This window comes from Argopecten irradians, chromosome 1 (genome assembly GCF_041381155.1).
Source record: "Argopecten irradians isolate NY chromosome 1, Ai_NY, whole genome shotgun sequence".
NCBI classification, from domain to species: Eukaryota; Metazoa; Mollusca; class Bivalvia; order Pectinida; family Pectinidae; genus Argopecten; species Argopecten irradians.
This window is the reverse complement of record NC_091134.1, coordinates 57,452,749-57,473,102: the sequence shown is the minus strand read 5'-3', so window position 1 is coordinate 57,473,102 and position 20,354 is coordinate 57,452,749. Positions and strand designations below refer to the sequence as shown.

Below are 20,354 nucleotides of genomic sequence, written 5' to 3'. Positions count from 1 at the left end.
CGACGTTTTCCGTTACACCTATTTTGATTGGCCAGACATAATTCAATGTCCAATCAAAATTGCCGTTTTAAAGTAAGGTTGGTACATGAGGAGGTGTGACTATGATTTTATCTGCTTTACATTGTAACATAACAATGATGACAATTTAGGATATTTTCCTATTAAAGTACGCCAACTATGTCAAGACAAAGTACACGCGGAGGAGACCCTCGCAAAGTGGTTTGTAGCTAGACAACCCAATAATGCTTTAAATCTGTAATCAATATCTGCACAGTGCACAATCACCATGATCGTTGTTCATTATATATCTTGCTGATACGTATATTTGTAAATGTATATATCTATATGTGGTTTGTATTGTAATGATTATTGAATGATAATGAAAATACCAATTATGTAGAGTCGAGTCTGTTAAAAATATTCATATAAATTATTTAGACTCAAAGATTATTGTATTTTTTACTCCGTCAGTACACAGGGCCTCGTTACTAATGATGATATATATAAGATAGGTCACGTCTATTTACATATAATGTATGTAAATAGACGTGACCTATCTTATATATATCATCATTAGTAACGAGGCCCAGTGGTCAGTAGATGTTCATTCACTGCGACAAATTAAATCTTGATTCATCACCACCATTGAAACATTCTTTAATGTGTTAAGGCTGGGGTCCGAACTAACGCCATGGGCACCCATCCAAGAGTGGGCAATCTTTAACTGTGATACTTATGTTCAGTGTCAATATTGCTCAGCCCTCATCAATCCACGCATCCACAAAAGCTATATTGCTAGCTAAGAAGCTGGACAAATGTGGCTGAAATGCCCATATCCATGTACCATAACGTTACCCCTCTCACGGACAAACTTTGTCCCAAAACCTTTTTGGGTTCTATCAACCTGGCATCTTGGCGCACAACTGTCCCTGCTAAACATTGTTAGCGGTGCCTCCTTATATGTCACCAGACAGTACCAGGAGCATTAATTGTGCTTCCCATGCTGTCCAAGGCCATTCTACAGAATGCAAGGCTCCATCAAATGTACTTTTAACATGCCGAGGCCAACACAGGCTCAAACCCACAGAGCTGTCATTCTTTCAAAGGTAGTTCAAGCTCATCGTGTTTAATTATATTGTATAATACACAGTACAACTCTTATCTGCACAGCCACAAAAACTGATTGATGGACTATATGGCTGAAAGACCCATGCATATAAGTGTCGTTATATTACCCACTTTGTTGACAAACTAATTCTTTCCAAAATAAATCTTTCTTGGGTTCAATCGTACTGTCCGAGGGCACCTTACAGAATGCCAGGCCTGCTATCCGCTCAGCCACAAAAGCTAGCTGATGGACTATGTGACTGATATGCCCATATCAATGTATCACCACTATTATTCTGTTTGTGGGAGACGTGGATGTGGCACATGCATGCATGTGATATGATACATATAGTTCATAAATGTAGTTCGGCTATGGTTGCAGTAAATAGTGAGTTTGAGATCTGGTTATGCCACAAGTCATAAAAGTTGTCTTTGTTTTATCTACACTTTTCCCATGGCTGTGATATATAATATATATAAATACTTATAGTATACAGTTGTTGACTGGGGTTTAGGGTAACAGATGATTTGTTGGACCCGAAGACAAACTGTTGTCTGAGGCCAAAGGCTGATGGGCAACAGTTTGAGTGAGGGTTCAACAAATCATCTGTTTCCCGAAAATTCAGTCAATAACTGTTTTGTTATACCCATTGACTTCAAAACAATGCATTGACGTCATGAATTGTAGGTGTGGAGTCACTCCGGTCCATCAGCACATTTTAACAGTTCTTTGGACCTCTCGACGGAACAGTTCATTTATTGGGATTTTTGTCAATAGAGTTTATATAGAAACTATTTTATAGGGGTATAACAATATACAAATGTTTTATGATATATATTTTGTCTTCTTACTATGGTCTCCCTTGACACTGCCTCACTTTTAACTTAATTTGGCACTCTGACTGGACACACCGTAGCTATATAGTCTCTATATCAAAGTGGTAGTTTCTGCTCCTATGAAATCGTAGTGTACCTGGTATATAATTGGCATAAGGGGATTGCAATGACTTGTTGCCCATAGTCAAAATATTGTGACTGGGTAAGGTGTGTTTTCAGTGTTAATGGAGATTGCTTCGATGCAATATTCTGTAGGACTATATTTCCTGTTTAAAGCAAAACATTATACAAGCATTTTTATCCCATTGAAACAATTGATTTACAAATAAAGCATACACCATATAAAATCTATTTGAGTGGATCATTTCTGAGTTGGTATTGTATGTAATTCTATGAATATATTTCTGTGTATATTTTGTAGAATGGTGAGCTTTTTACACTCACTTATGGTGCTTTGGTCTCCCAGCTATTAAAGGACTATGAAGATGATGATGAGGTCAACAAACAACTTGAAAAAATGTAAATATTTTATGCTGTACATACTGTATTAAAAATATATATGCTAGTTAATAAGTTTATCACATAACTGGCCTGTCTAGCCATGTCATAAATTATATGGAAAGACACATGTACATGTGTAAAAACACTATTATGACGTCACATGTAGTTTTGACATCATAATCTATATATGACTTCGCATGATTGTCTCAGTAGACAGAAACTCCATATCCAAGCCAAATGTCAACTGTTTTATATAGAGACAAAATTTAAAGTTTTACTAATATTTCTATTAATAAAAGTTATGTGATAAATAGAATCTTACAGTCGTGACTTTGTGATATGAAATTTATCAAACACTTTGAATAATTTACTATGCCACTCGCCTATAATAGCAGTCATTCCATTATATATATGTAATAGGTGTTTTTCATGTTATGTGTTAAAATCTGTGACATTTTTACCTATTTTACGTTTAAAACATGATATGATTTGGATTGTTTGTTTAAAATAGCTGAAACAGTTGCCTATTGGACACGTCTAGTAATTTGCACCACCAAAGTGGGATTAAGATATCTATAGACAAATATTGTGTGCAGCCTTGACATTTTTCAGGGGATACAATATAGGTGTTCGTCTTATTGAAGATTTCCTAGCAAGGTCCAACACAGGGCGATGTAATGACTTCAGAGAGACTGCTGATGTCATAGCTAAGGTAGGTAACTCTTACACTGTACAATTTCTCATAGCCAAGGTGGATAACTCTTACAATTTCTCATAGTTGATTATGGTTAGAAACTCTTTCAATATGTCATACCTAAGGTAGGTAAACTCTCATACTATATGTCATAGCTAAGTTAGATAACTCTTACAATATGTGTCATAGCTAAGGTATATAACTCTGACAATTTGCCATAGCTAAGGTAGGTAACTTTATCAATGTGCAATTTCTAATAACTAATCTTATCAATTCCATATATAATTTTCTACCACAATATGTCATTTTATAATATTCTCGGGCCATTGTATAAATGAAAAATGTCCTGGGTGTTGGGTAAATATATTGATATTCCACTTGTGGAATAACACCTCCTGGTCTTTTGATTGGTCAAGATTTTAAACTTTAACCTGGACTACATTTTAGGTCACCTGACCATAGGTCATGGTGACACTTTGTGATAGTCTTTAGTCCATGGTCATGCGTTGTGCGACGTGCATTAACATTTCCATGTGAACGCAATAACTTGAGTAAATATAAACTGAGCTTAATGAAACTTTGTATGTAGACTAACATTAGAAAGATCTTAGACGGGTTCGAAAATCAGCTTGATTCAACAGTAATTTACTTTAGTTATTGCCCTTTGCACTAATAATTATTGTTGGACCTTGTGAACAAATCAATATGAACCGAGCTTAATAAAACTTTGTTGGTAGACTGACATTGTAAAGCTGATCTCACATGAGTTTGAAAATCAGCTTGATTTGACTCTAACTTAATTTGCAGTTATTGCCCTTTGCACTAATAATTATTTTTGGACCTTTGAACATGATAACTTTAATAAATATGAACCAAGCTTTATGAAACTTTGTAGGTAGACTATATATATAGCTAACATTGGAAAGATCTCAGATGTCACAGATTGTTGACCTCATCAGTTATTGAATGACTTCATGTTGCTGTACTCTGATTGCTGCTTGCAGAACAAACCGCTGTTGAAATGGATGTGTGACAACGTAAAAATCTTTCATGATTTATCATTTGTATTATAAACTATCGATGCAAAATTCATAATTGTCTTTTATTTAGTGGTGTATCTTGCCATGCGAGCACCCTGGGGGTGATTTTGATAGAATTAATGCACCTAGGCCGAACTCTAACTTGGTTACACTGGGTTACACAATGGTTTGATGATTATTTGACGGGATCGAAGTAGATATCACTGTGCCATAAACATATCCAAATGTAGTTTGACAATGATTAGGTTATTGTTCAAGTACCTATTGGAATCTCAATTTTTAAAAAATATGCGACAAGTGGGAATGCATGGAATAGTCATTCATAGTTTAAATGATTTTTTATTAATACATTATTTAAGCAATTCCAATTTTTGAATATTAATGAGTGTCTATTTGCTTATAATGACATCACTTCACCGTATTTGCATATGTCGGCAAATGACGTTATCTTATTTTGGCCTTAATGAAATATGATTCAGATGATCTAGATGATTTCATTGTGGTAGAAACAGGTTACACAATTCAGGGTTATTGGAGATGGAATATATTACACACTTGTAAGTTATTTTTTAAAAGTTACAAGACATTGAAACATGGAAAAAAGAAAATTGTTTTAAGTTACAACAATAAGTATCAACATCCATACACTGCTAGAGTAAAGCACCTGATAACAAAGAGTTACTGCCCCTTGACTATGTTTTTGAGCATTTCTCATAATAATTTTATTTTAAAATGATTTTTACAATATTATCTACCGGGTAGATTGATTTTACTGAAATGAAACTGTATTTTACATTTCCTATGAATATGATGCATTCTGATATTTAATATTGTATGATTGTAGGTTGGATTTAAGATGTACCTTGGAATTACACCAGTGGTCAGTAACTGGAGCCCAGCTGGGGACGAGTTCTCCCTCCTCATAGAAAATAATCCCCTGACAGACTTTGTAGAGCTGCCCCCCGGCCATTCTAGTCTGTGTTTCTCCAACCTCTTGTGTGGAGTACTGAAAGCTGCTCTAGAAATGGTAAGTTTCATTTTATATATAGGCTATTAATTTTTTGTCATGAAGGAGATTTTTCCTGAATTCACTTGATTTCCAAATTTATTTACAATATTTCCTTTTATTAGCCCACCATCATCAGATGGTGGGCTATTCAAATCGCCCTGCGTCCGTGGTTCGTCGTCCGTCCGTAAACAATGCTTGTTATCACTATTTCTTAAAAACTGCTGCAGGGATTTTGTTCAAACTTAACATGTTTGGTCCATATTTGTGCCATACAGATTTTGCGGCTGATCGGAAAAACAAGATGGCCGCCAGGCAGCCATCTTTGATTTTGGCAGTTGAAGTTTGTTATCGATATTTTTTGAGAACTACTGAAGGGATTTTGTTCAAACTTCACATGGAGGTTACCCTTGGTCCCTAGTTGTGCCATACAGATTTTGAGACTGATCGGAAAAACAAGATGGCCGCCAGGCAGCCATCTTTGATTTTGGCAGTTGAAGTTTGTTATCGATATTTCTTGAGAACTATAGAAGGGATTTTGTTCAAACTTCACATGGAGAGTACCCTTGGTCCCTAGTTGTGCCATACAGATTTTGAGGCTGATCAGAAAAACAAGATGGCCGCCAGGCAGCCATCTTTGATTTTGGCAGTTGAAGTTTGTTATCGATATTTCTTGAGAACTACTGAAGGGATTTTGTTCAAACTTCACATGGAGGGTACCCTTGGTCCCTAGTTGTGTCATACAGATTTTGCGGCTGATCGGAAAAACAAGATGGCCGCCAGGCAGCCATCTTTGATTTTGGCAGTTGAAGTTTGTTATCGATATTTCTTGAGAACTATTGAAGGAATTTTGTTCAAACTTCACATGTAGGGTTACCCTTGGTCCCTAGTTGTGCCATACAGATTTTGAAGTGCTGAAGGGATCTTTCTCAAATTAATATGTAGGTTCCCCTAGGGCCCTTGTTGTGCATATTGCATTTTTGGACCAATCAGTAAACAAGATGGCCGCCAGGCCGCCATCTTGGATTTCAATAGTTAAAGTTTGTTATGGCTATTTCTCAGATAGTACTGAAGGGATCTGTCTCAAATTTCATATGTAGGTTCCCCTTGGGACCTAGTTGTGCATATTGCATTTTGGGACCGATCGGTTAACAAGATGGTCGCCCGGCAGCCATCTTGGATTTTGTTATTCAAAGTTTGTTATCACTATTTCTCAGAAAGTACTGAAGGGATCTGTCTCAAAATTCATATGTAGGTTCCCCTAGGGCCCCAGTTGTGCATATTGTGATTTGGGACCGATCGGTCAACAAATTTGCTGCCAGGCAGCCATCTTGGATTTTTATATTCAAAGTTTGTTATCGCTATTTCTCAGAAAGTGTTGAATGGATCTTTCTCAAATTTCACGTGTAGGTTCCCCTAGGGCCCTAGTTGTGCAAATTGTGACTTGGGACCAATTGATCAACAAGATGGCCGCCAAGGAGTCATCTTGGATTTTGATAGGTGAAGTTTGTTACCGCTATTTCTCAAAAGGTACTGAAGCGATCTGTCTCAAATTTTATATGTAGTATGTTTGAAAAAGTTTAAAAAGTAGAGAAAAGATCCATCTTTTCCTTTGTCAGATATAGTTCATTCTTTGGTGGACGCCAAGATCCCTCTGGGATCTCTTGTTAATTAACTACTTTCACATAGGTAACAATATGAGAAAAAAAACTGTCCTATCTATCATTATCATAACAAAACTGGGCCAATATCGACAAACTGGGCCAATACGAGATAAACTGGGCCAATATTGAAAGCACCCAAATCGAACGCATGGAATGGCATTTGGAACATTTCTAGACTCATCATGGTGACTACAGTATGATACCAGTATGACAGACACATCAGGGACATGTCAAAATAGGAAAAGCGCAGTTTCATGTTTCATTTTTGATTATCATGTTGTTTTAATCAGGGATTATAACCTTAAACGTATTTTTCAACTCGTTGCCAAACATTACAACTTAAGAATCGGTAGGGCATTACATTAAACCTAGTATGCGTACAGTAGACTGCAGGGACATACAGCTGATTTAGCATGAAAAAGTTGAATGTTTTTAATTTATAAAAGTTTCATAACAGCTGAGGGCCAATGTAACAACTAGACCTTGGCCTTGTAACAGGGCCAATGTGGAATTGACTGATTAATAACCCTATAAAAAAAGTTTTCTCCATAAAGTTAAAGAGTAAAGTTTGCATTTTTTTGTATGTGTTTTTAAATCTTTATTTTCATTTGTTTTGTTTTTTTCAATAAATTATATCAATCATGATCAGATGTAGAGCTGATCTGTGGAAATTAGTAATCATCCTGGAATTGTATTTATTCATTGAATATGTTGAAAACACCTCCATGATTAATTACCACAACTCTGAATATGATTGACCGGTATGAATGTTTTCTTTCAGCACTATTTTATTTAAGTAATGTTTATAATCACTCATTCACAGATATTTATTAATGGAAAAAAGAACATGATTAGCTTTTTCCTTATTAATTGTATTCTTGTATTCAATATTTTACATTGAACATGCATTCAACATTCTGAATTAAAATGTATACCAGATCACTTATCAACCAGATCAATGGTAATACAATGTATTGCCTTTATGACCGAATCATCATTCAATGATTACAACAGGGGTATTAAAACAGTTACCCGTTCTTTTATTTTTCCCCATCAAAACTTTAGATGGGTCGATGTACATGCAGTAATGTAGCATATTGTAAAACTATATTTGTATGTAATGGTCGATATTGGGTTCACTTCTTGAAACCGAACCTCTCTAAATTGTTCAAAATTCTATGTACTAACCATGATCAGTTTAGGGAAGTTTCACTATATATTGTGTTGTCTGTTTGTTCATCCTTTCTATCTTTTTTTTTTTTTTTTTTTTTTTTTTTTTTTTGTCAGATATTCTCCTATTGTTTTGCAATTGGCTTTCGTTTAATTCCCATCAGATTATATTTAGTTTAACTGTCTGCAACTTTTAAACACTAGTCCGATGCCCATGACTAGTAATTTTACAGCCGGACTAGTGCCAATTGAAATAAAGTAGTCCAATTGGACTAGTGGCTTTCCACCCGACTAAAATCAGTAAATATACTATATTTACAAGAGCGGTGGTCAATGGCATTTTGCAACACATTTTGAGTGCATAGTGTATCCAATTATTTCAATCAGGATATATCATTTTGTGAAAATTTGTGTTCATAAATGATCCAGGCTATAATTTGTGTCAATCAAAAAATTATCATGACTGAAGTGCTGAAGCAAAGCGGCTGTATATTTCATATGGACTAGTGATTTAATTGTCAGACTAGTAAAATTTTGGGGTTTACTTGTCCAAATAAGCAGTGAAAAAAGTTAAAAGTCACAAACTGGCTTAATACTACAAATCTAACAATTTAGTATGACTTTCAGTTTACTAAAGTGATATATTTTATTTTCCTATTGTTTGGTATATGGCTTGTGGAGTATAACATTGACAGTGAGGAATAAACCTTACATTGATTTGATTTGAAACTTTCTTTAATTATTGAAGTATCAGTTTATCTCTTGCATTCTTGCATATAATTCACTGAATTGCCAGCTTGAATTGTTGTCAAAACAGTTACATGATACAACATTACATGTATATAACTGGCATACATTGTCAGTAACTTCACAAAACAAACAAATGATCATGTCATGACGAAAAATACTTCTTTTGAAACTAATATGTACATCCTTTTTTCTTTACATTTGTGAGAAAAATTATTTCACTACCTTGGTGGTGCGACAATGGAATTTATCAATTTCCATGTTAAACAATCATGAATAACCTCTGGGTAGATGTTTTTTTGTCACACATACACTAGATTGGGAAATATTTTATTAATCACCTCAGAGATTTAAATAGTATTGGGATAAGTAACTAGGGCTGTTCTCGCGATATCACGTACACACCTATTGTTATCGTAAACGGATGAACGGTTACCGCGAGACCAAGCCGTGCGTCTGCGCACTAATAGCTGGAGGCGAGTTATCATAGTGTTAGCCCGTAGCTGTGTACGACATATTTGACTACAAACCAATAAACATCGAAAAGTATCTCATAACTTTTTTACTGTTACATTAGAGACGCTCATCTCGTGCATGTATTTATATTTAACGTGTTGTTTTTTTATGAAAAATTGTAAAATCAAAACCTATGTATTGAAAATTCTGTAAGTAATGATCATAATGTTAGTAAATTTTGGTGATTAATGACATATTATAAAAGCTTTTCTTGATTTGTTAGAATGAAAAATACGACACATATAAATTAAATGAATTAAAACCTGGAAATTCAATTCGGCTTTAGTAAAAAAATTGCTTGGTAAAGTAGGATAGTTAAATAAATTATATTCAAATCTCTGTTGAAGCGGAATATTTACATTTCACTTAAAATTGACTTTTTTTTCAATATGGTTCTATGCATTATAAATAAAGCTGTTTGGGAAAATTAAGATTAGAAAAATATTATCTATTTTACAAACTTAATGTATAGCCTTCAAGACTCAGACACAGGTAAATAGACCCCTGTTGAGTTAGTGAGGCGATGACCTGGGGCGGTGGCCAGGTGTTCTGGCCGACGGTTCACCTGATGACAGTATGACACCTGTACATAGCAGTTGCAAATCACTTTCCGTTAATTAGATATCAAATTACGCTATCACAGCTCGATCGACACTATCTCTTCGCCATGATACATGAATGTTGGGTACCATCGATAATTTGTTAACACTTGTACTTGAGCTTTTAAAGTTTCCATATGTACAAACTCAACCAATAGAAAATTAATATTTGAAAACTTATTGGAAATCAGTCAATTATTGAATTCAGAGTACGTGGTTTTAATTGTGCTATCTTTCACGACCCTATCTGAACAGTATCGTCGCCATTATAAATTTAGGGTAGCTTCGATGATTTGTGTACAGTTTTACCTCCGAAAATTCAAAAGGTTCAATATGTTCAAATTAGATCAATTTAACATATTAACATTTAAAATTTACAAAGCAACAAATATTTGAAAACTAAATGGAAATTGGTCAATTATTGAAATCAGAGTATGCGGGTTTTATTATATTAATATTTCACGGGGCGATCGATTGTACCGATCGAGGAAGTAATCATGTCGAGATGAGGACATTCACCGTTAACATTACGTTTTTTTAGTGTAACACCTCTACAATTATGAAAATGTGATGGATTATTCAAATAAATTACATTTTCAATAAAGAGCAAACTTTAAGCTATTTGGTGGGTTTTTTTCTGTTCATCTCCTGTTATAGCCTAGATCGCTTCATCGGACAAAGCGTAGTTTCAATATGGCGTCGTTAGACTGTACTCGACTGTAATTTAGACACGCGATGCACTCTGGGATAGCTTCCGCTGCGGGCGTCGTTAAGTAAGGCTATGAGCTACCTTCTTATCCCTACTATTTAAATCTCTGATCACCTTTTGTATGGCATAAGTCTTAGGTCTGGTGTACAAAATTTACTTTGTTTAATTTCTTCCCTAAAATAATTTGACCCAAAGAACTGATATTGGGAAAGTAAGATACCTGATGGAACAGCTTCGAAAATGAAAATTGTAAAATTTGCTAAATGACCTCTAAATGATAAAAATACCCATAAAGAAATCCGATAGAGTATAATTTTGATTAAATAATGCTTTGATTTATGGCTTTCAAGTTTGTTCGAATGAAGAGACCTAATCATGATGCTGTTTCTTCACTTTCTTGGGGATGCAGGGATGAATAGTTATAAAAATCTTTTTATTTATTTTGTTTATTAGCATTTTCCTCATTTTACAATTGAAAGTGACCTTTAATGTCTTGCTCATTGAGTTACAAAATTCAGATGATATGCCTGTCAACATTTCCTTGAAAGATACTCCACCGCCGACAGAGCATAAACGATACTCATTATTTGAACAATAATTGGTGTTTAATCGTGTATATATAAGTCTAATTAACACAAAAAATAATTATATATTTTTGCCTTCTTTTGAGGGCACTATGGTCTCATAGTGTTGTCGAGGGATGGCATCGTACCCGAGCCGGAGGCGAGGATACTATACCATCACAAGACAACACCATGAGACCACAGTGCCCTAAAAAGAAGGCAATAATGTTTTTAGTACATAACGAATTGGAAAAAATGATAGGACAAACAATTATGTACAATCACCAATAAAAATTTATTTAAACAAATGTTGCCACATCTAACATTTAGTGTCATAGTCGAAGGCATCTTAATACATTTCTCCAGGCAAAAATCTTTGAAAATACTAACTGCATATTTCGTTGTCTGCTCAGTTCAATGTGCTATTTTTTTCTTTTGTAAATTCGTCAGCATTCAAGTTTCCAAACTGCAACATTTATGTTTTGCAAAACGTCGTCCACACACAGCTTGTTTGCCAGTGAAACAGCGCAGATAGCGACAGTAACATCATTTTCATCAATATGACGTTCGTAACAAAAAGCGCGCAAAACCATAGTCCCGCAGGAAACCATAGTCCCTGGACTATGGCTAGATAGTGCCCGGGGGCTGAGCCAATGAAAACGCGAGAAATAGTCATGTTATGTACTAATATAAAATAATTTATTAGCTCGCCTATTCGAAGAATAGGGGGGGCTAATGTTGTCACCCCGGCGTTGGCGTCGGCATCGGTGTCCTATTTCATGTTAAAGTTTTTGAGCAAGTTTCTGTTTCGTCAATTGTTTAAGCTTAAGTCATCATAAATGTTTATGATTTTATTTTCCTAATGTGTATGGATGCTGAACGTGATAATACAACCAATTTGGGGCCCTTTAGGGGTTTTTTGAGTCTGTTAATTTGTCATATTTCCATGTTAAAGTTTTTGAGCAAGTTTCTATTTTGTCTATTATATATTTTTAAAGCTTAAGTAATCATAAATGTTTATGATTTTATTTTCCTAATGTGTATGGATGCTGAACGTGATAATACAACCAATTTGGGGCCCTTTAGGGGGTTTTTGAGTCTGTTAATTTGTCATATTTCCATGTTAAAGTTTTTGAGCAAGTTTCTATTTTGTCAATTGTTTAAGCATAAGTCATCATAAATGTTTATGATTTTATTTTCGTAATGTGTATGGATACTGAACGTGATAATATTTGGGCCCTTTAGGGGGTTTTTGAGTCTGTTAATTTGTCATATTTCCATGTTTAAATAGTAAATACTTGAACATCAACTTCTTCTGAATAGGCGAGCTTTGCTGTTCTCCAACAGCTCTTGTTTTGCTTCTGATACATGTGCAATCAAAACTTCATTCCATATAGGATATAGTGCCACAGAATGTTTTCGGGATGCAATTAATTATTTTTAATGTTTTGATCTTAAAGTAAAATTAGAAGCTCAAACTTTTCAATGGTGGTAATGGTGAAGGAAAGTAACTTTTGTAATTGAAGAAAAATACTTATTCGTCTGCTCTTGTTCTTTATTGAGAAAAAAACACTATTTTTCAGAGGTGGAGCACTTTTAAGTACTTATAGATTTTAACCATTTGGGCAGAAATTTAAAAGATTCTTGGGGAAACGGGAACAGATTTTGTATAAAATTCTAATCCCGCTAGGTCGGAGGGACTGGACTCAATATATATACAAAGTACAAAAGGAAAATAGAGACAATTCCTTTAAATTGCTACTTGTCATAAAATTCTTCATGGATTGTCACCAGATTTGGTCAAAAACATCCTCAGGGAAGTGGAATAGATTTTGTATAGATGATGACTTTGACTCTCATTTGGCTAAATGTGCAAGGCCAAATATAGGTACATAGGTGTTATAACCTGTACCTGTTGTGGTGAACAGAGCTAATACCACTACAAGGACCTGCTATCAAGTATATGTAGAATCATCGTATCACTATTAAGGGAAACATATTAAAATTTATTTACAGAAAGTAAAGTATAATACAGTAATGATTATCTGTGAAATCAAGGAATTACCTCCCCTTACCTTCATTAAACTCATTATGTATTATATATATGATAATTGTACCACCTGTAAAAGGACAGGACTAAGATAGGCTATGCCTGATGTCTAATCCTAAACTACTCAATCAATTTCAATAAAACTTTCACAGTGATGTAGGGGACCATGTGTAGATGTGCAAGAAGGCTTTAATTATTTTATAAATACAAATTTGTTAACCTAGTTAGCAGGTCATGACTATACACAGGTTTTGTAAAACGCTCAATAAGTCATTTGTCTTATTTTTCAATTTTATTAAAACTTGGTCAGTTGGTGAAACATTACTTTAATTTACGAAGTATGAAAATGAAGTGATGAACATCTATTACAATGTCAGTAGAGAAATACAAACAACTTTTAGTAATTATCTTTATATTCAATCAGGGATGTTATTTACAATTATATATTCAGACAGATTGTGATTTTGCAATACAGTTCAACATTCAAATATGTGAGGTGTGCGATTGAATGGCACATTTCTAATTGTGTGCATGATGTCTGAACAATGTGCACATACTGGGTTTTTTTTTGTAGTTTGTGCAATCCTACAATGGTACATTTTTTGTACCTATACTTGTTTAATGCGTAGAAACATCTGAATGAGCCAATAGATAATGTGTTCACTTTAAGATTAATGTACATGCAAGTGTCATTTTTAAAGCACTGAAAGAATATGTGTCAGTATTGATAGTTTTAAGTAAAAGTAATGGAAGGGAATCTTTTCAGAGAAATCATTTTCTAACTGGTGCATATTTTTTTATTTATTTATTTTTTTTTTTTTTTTTTTTTTTCATGAGATTGATGAGTTTCCACGTTTAGAGAAACTTTCAGGAATAATGGAAGGAAAACACTGTAGATGTCTCCTTCTGATGAATCACATGATGAGAGAGTGTTCTACAGTGACTTGTTAAAATGAGCGATTGCTTCACACTTAATCTGTTTCTCAAGAAATTTCCTGTGAGCCATTTTCAAAGAAATTTGGAATGAATCATTTGTGAAGTGTGTGATCTGAGAAAGGACTGCTTCGTATATCTTATTACAGTGCCATATTTACACATTCAGTTGGGAATATAACTTTCCTTGTAGTCCAACACATCAGCATCACTCAAAAGTCAAAATGGATTGGAAGTTTTTTTTCATTGATCATCAATATTTACTCTCTTTTTTCTTTTCTTTTTTTTCTCTTTTTTTCTCTCTTTATGTTTGTTTGAAGACGTGATTATTGTGTAAATTTGAGGATTTCATAACTTCTATCTGTGTGCAATAGTACATTAAACTTTAAAATCAGAAAGGTTCTGACACGTTAATATTCTGGCGATACATGTACAGTGTCTATAGCAAGATTAGTAGAAATAAACTGTAGACTTCAAAATCATCAGCGCCGGCTACCATCTGCATGTTTTCTCTGTTTTATTGGTCCAGGCACATGGTTGTATTGTTTCATGGGCTTCTAGCCTATAATTAGCACATAACATTTTAACCTTCAAACATTGTTGGAATAAATATTTCATGTAAGTTCCCATTGGTCCATAGTTATACATGTACATTTCTAATTGATTGGAAAAAAATATTCCTGACAGTTTAACAATTTCACCATTGAGTTTGCTAAATTTTGAGAACTCTGTAAAGTTTACTATAATCACTTGGTGACTGGCACTGAAGTTCATGAAATTACTTAGGTTAAATTGTATACTAGTGTCCCTATATTATTGGGTAGATAAATTTCTTGGACTAATATTTGATTCGAAACTGTCCTTTGTTCCACATATCAAACATCTGAAGGATAAGTGCTCGAAGGCGCTGAACATTCTACGAGTTCTTTCCCATTCTGATTGGGGTGCAGACCGTGAAATGCTTCTACGTATCTATCGGGCACTTATTAGATCAAAACTTGACTACGGCTCTATTGTCTATGGATCGGCTCGCAGCTCCTATCTACAGATGCTTGACCCTATACAGAATCAGGGACTGCGTCTGGCACTTGGAGCTTTTCGAACAACACCTGTGAAGAGCCTCCATGTGGAAGCTAATGAGCCATCTCTAGACGATCGACGAAAGAAATTATCCTTACAGTATGCTGCTCAACTGAAATCCAACCCCAAAAATCCTGCATTTAACCTTGTATTCAATCCACAACACCAAGAAATATTTACACAAAATCAAAAGCTCATACCAACATTTGGCATCAGAATTTCAAAATTTTTGCTGGAACTTAATATAACTTTCGACACCATTGACGAGTACACCGTATCGGATGTACCACCATGGCTCATTCAAACACCTGATATCAATTTATCTCTATATGAGAGGGCAAAATCCAGTGCATTACCCGAAGAACACAAATCCTCCTTTCGGGAGTGCATTAGGGCTTTCCCTGACCATGTTCATATCTACACTGACGGATCAAAAGATGGTGATAAAGTTGCGGCAGCATGCTGTACATCTAATCACTGCTCCTCTATCCGACTCCCGGATATTGCCTCCATTTTCTCTGCGGAAGCATGTGCTATCGGTCTGGCGCTTGACCATATCGAAGAACACCGCATTGAAAAGGCAATCATCTGTTCAGACTCTCTTTCGGTTCTTCAGGCTTTGAAATCAAGAAGCCCTAGAAATACTCTAATCCAAAATCTTTTAATCCGAACATTTCGATTATCTTCTAAAACTCAAATTACTTATCTCTGGATTCCAGACATGTGGGTATAAAGGGGAATGAACAGGCTGATAAAGCAGCTAAGACTGCTCTTCGCCTAGCACAAACAGATTTGAAACTACCATACACCGACATCAAACCTTCAATTCAGTCAGCCATCAAACACCATTGGCAACAAAGGTGGTCTACCGAAACAAACAATAAACTGTTTAAAATTCAACCTACACTTAATCCTAAACTGTCCAGTCGGAGAGACCGCAGAGAGGAAGTTGTACTCTCTCGGCTCCGAACTGGACACACATATTTTACACATTCCTATCTATTGAGAGGGGAGGATCCTCCTACATGCCATGCATGTGATTCTCCTCTCACAGTGGAGCATATTTTATTGCATTGTATTGATTTTAAACACATACGAGATATATACTACGATGTCTCCGACATGTACACTTTGTTTCATGCCGTGAGACATAATCGTATTTTTAATTATCTCAAAGAGATCGGTATTTTAAGCAAAATATGAACGTTTTCTCATCATACATCGTATCAACTCAACATTTCATCGTTTCATCAACATTGTGCATGAGTTTTCTCATGTGTTTTAGCCAAATTTATTTTATCCCATGCAAACCTCCTTTTTATTTTATCAAATTAACGTTTACAATCTGTGTTTTAGTCCTTACTTGCTTTTTCTTACCCTGAACTTTTATCCTGATATTAATGCATGACTTGTAGTTTGGCCCTAAATGACCTTAGTTGTCGATGGGCCGTAAAACTCAAACAAACAAACAAACAAAAGATAAATAGCCATTCTGATCCGTCAGTACTGACAGAGTGAAATGAAGGGAAGTAACTCTGATAGATCATAATGACTAGCAGACTTGTCTAATTAAAGGGACAATTCAGTCTAAGAGAACATAAAAATTTGTACATATATCGGAAAAAAACCCAGTTCTAATGGAAATTAGATCAGTCAGTTTTATTGTGATATGCCAGAAAAGCCCATGGTGGTGGAATGCATGGGAAATGTTCAAACTTGCTCGCTGTCCGCCATTACTCATTGTGGTCGAACATCTTGTATGCTGAATCCTGTCCCTTGCTCGTAGAGTAATGCAACTTTTGTCTAGAACTGCTCAAATCACTCTGACAGAAGTGTGTTTACCTTATTAGGTGAATTATCTTGCCTAAAAATCATTTCATCACCTCCTCAGTGGTTATGTAGTCCATTTGTTTAATGTGCGTGACTTTGGTTTGGGTATGGATACAGCGTACATATTATACCTGCTTAATCGTATTGATCAATGATTTGTAATTACAACGGTATCAATTAAAATACTAAACAATGACGTGGAATTTGTCAATATTTTATGTTATATGTTTCATAAGAAATGTAGAACAAGACATTTATACCATATTTTGTTTCTTGGTTATGTAAAAGAATTAGTCTGAGCTCGAGTGAATTGTCTCTTTAATGTATTCAACATTTTGAATTAATTAAGGGAAGATTATTAAGTACAGTGTAATTAAATATTTAATTTTTTTCCTGACAGGTACAGATGGATGTTGACGTGAAGTTTGTACAGGACCAGTTAAAGGGAGATAACATCACAGAATTAAGACTAAAATTCTTACGTAGATTGGAGGACGCTATCCCTGTCGGGGAGGACTGATAATAGATGTGTTTGTGACACTAGGTGGATTTTTTTATTTTATGTGAATTTTTGTTTGAGGAAAGCTCAAAAATTCAATATTGTATTTTACCAGCGGGACTGTCCAATTGAGGATTTGGGTAGCTAAGGAAACTTGACCAGGATGATATCTAGTTTTCAAAAACAATGGGGAAATATCGTACTCAACACTATTGTGGATGCTAGCAGGTTCTCTTTAAACTCTTACACAGATAAGACTGTATAGGTATATGTATACCATATTTGTGGAAAACTAATCTTACGACCTGCTTGTAATTATTGATTTTCCAGTAATATAGATATGTTGTGATGTAGCACTGTTTATATATATATTTATTTCAGGATCTCTATTCAAGTTTTCAATTCAGGATTTTTGTTTTTCATGGACATATAAGAATGAAGAAAAAGATTAGTAAAAAATGTTTGTCACCATTTAATATTGAAATGAAATTTAGAAAAAAAAATGAAAATTGTGTGGTCTAACATCATAATTAATTTTCAAAAAGAAAAGAAAAAGTGACCTTGGTGTCACTATTAAGGTTTTGATCTGAAATCCCCAAACGATGTATCCCAATATCTGCTACAGGTGGCTGGATTTTGTGTGTGGAGAGTTCAAATAAGGACAACACCACAGACTTCAAACAGGCCCAGAGAAATGGGGTTCAGCCAGGCTTCCATCAAGTCTGAATGTGATTTGCGCGAGTAAAAAATTCCAGCTGACAAAACCATAACTGGATTTTGCAGGAAAGTGATGTCCTTCATGTGGCCAGATTATCTGGTTAGTGGCCATTCAGCTGGGTTAGACCCATGATGGATAGCCCCATCTATTAACACAATTATATAAAGTATTGTTAGATTGATGAAGGAAACAGTTATCATATATCAAATAAAAAATGTTTTTGATTTCCAACACAAAGATGGTACTTTCAAATTGAAATAATGGCAAGAATTTTTTTTTATTAAAAATATTAAAATTATCTGAAGAAAGCCTGTTCAGGGATACGAGATTCATCTGTACAGTTGTGCAAAGTTAACAGTACTAAGTTATTTGTGGTAAAGCACATATTCTGGGGATTGGTACAGTTGTAGATTGTCCCTGTGTATTGTCATAGATTACAATTAATTTAGTTAACACTGCCGGTGATAGCTATGGTAAGCATTACTGTCCACATCTCGGAAAAGTTGTCACCAACATTCTTAAAATGTACATGTACTGTATTCGACCTAATAAGGGCCCAGAGCGCTTTTTAAAACAAAACAGAAAAGTGTGCTTTAAAGAACCAAATATGGGCTAGCCTTTTATGAAATTATTAAATTTTCAAAATAAATCAATAAAGAAAGCTACACGGTTTTCATATTTTCATTTGATTCAAGAAAAGTGATATACGAGGCCTCAAAAAGTGAGAAGGGGGCTTATAGGAAGTAGTTCTGACAAATATGTTGGAAATTCAATGAAAGGTCATCAGCTTATAGAGTTTCAATGTGGTGTGATAGTTTATTATCCTTTTCAAAAATATTTAACTAGTACAGTAATATGAAATGCTGTAAAAGACTTTTTCAGAGTATCATTCAATCATTCCAGCTTTAATTGAAATGATAAAATATTTTATTGGATGTTTTTATGATTGCTATAATCATGTTATGTTGTTGTGTCTGGATTAAGAATTTCTCCAAAATGTATTCCTTTAGTATTATGAATTATGTTGCAGTTACCAAGCTATGTAGTTTTTGCAGTGTACAATGTATTTGATGACAGATTATTATTATAATGATGATGAGCTGATCATTTTACATTACAATAGAATGTCCATATATGCATGTAATTTTCTTGTTAAATTTGGACAAAACATTTCTCACAGAAAAATAACTCTTTCATTACATTTTCATTTTCTAGGATACTATTTTGCTTGTTTATTTTGTTGAATAATCTTTGGATCCAAAACAACTACAGCAATAAATATTAACCTATTACTAGTTTCTAGTAAAGTTGTTGTAAATGAAAACCTTAGTACCTACATGTATACCAGAACCGTGGTGAAGTGTTGTCTGATCTTAATCTGTGTATGGCACAGTTTTGGCTCATCTTCATGGAATAAATAGGTATGATAGTGGACTGAGATATTCATATTTAATAAGATCGAGAATGTATTATTCATTTATGTCTAATAATAGGTAAATTTAAAAAAAAAAAGATCAAAAGTTTAGTAAGTCAGTTTGAAGGGAAAGTAAGGATGATCCAAGGATTGGTGACAGAAATCAGACATTTTGGTCTCTGATTGTGTCCTTGAACAAAGCGATTTTATGTTAATACCTTATAAGTCAGATGATACATAACATGAATCATCAATGTTTTCATCAATTCATCAATTCAGTACTGTTACATTCATATTTTCAAAATACAAATGTCCCGTTATAAAAGGGCAAATGAATGGAATTGAGGCGTATACAATGTATATAAATACATTTCTTTCTTATGGTGTATATGTAATCGATCGTTAATATGGGCCGTTTGGTAAGACAATATGATATTTTTGTGTTTTCACAAGTATCTTTACATTGTATGTGCTGTCACACTTGTTTCTACAGATCGTTATTGTGCCTGTAATGTCTATCCAATTGTTTTGTCTCTGTTTGGAGATGTATCCATAAACTCCGTTGTGATGTATAAAATATGACCCAACACCCATGGTTTGTCTTCCCTTCTCCGATAGGATAGGTCGTTAGTTCAATTATTAATATGCCCCTCCATAATGGCGTCATTCTGTGGTAA

The 20,354-nt window shown here is 34.5% G+C and overlaps 1 protein-coding gene across 1 annotated transcript; it reads left to right on the top strand.

Moving 5' to 3' along the window:
- Positions 1-59: 59 nt before the first annotated feature.
- On the top strand, positions 60-18,928 carry LOC138335032 (trafficking protein particle complex subunit 3-like). The gene is made up of 5 exons (XM_069283934.1): positions 60-219; positions 2,366-2,463; positions 3,058-3,157; positions 5,024-5,206; positions 17,447-18,928. The coding sequence occupies exons 1-5, from the start codon at positions 178-180 to the stop codon at positions 17,564-17,566; spliced, it is 543 nt and encodes a 180-aa protein (XP_069140035.1). The 5' UTR covers positions 60-177; the 3' UTR covers positions 17,567-18,928.
- The last annotated feature ends 1,426 nt before the right edge of the window (positions 18,929-20,354 follow it).

Excerpts from the sequence above, each read along its gene's own strand:
- LOC138335032 (XM_069283934.1), top strand. The coding sequence starts at position 178 with ATGTCAAGACAAAGTACACGCGGAGGAGACCCTCGCAAAGTG. Across the intron at positions 220-2,365 it reads GAGGAGACCCTCGCAAAGTG|AATGGTGAGCTTTTTACACT; the intron begins GTTTGTAGCTAG and ends TATATTTTGTAG. Across the intron at positions 3,158-5,023 it reads CTGCTGATGTCATAGCTAAG|GTTGGATTTAAGATGTACCT; the intron begins GTAGGTAACTCT and ends GTATGATTGTAG.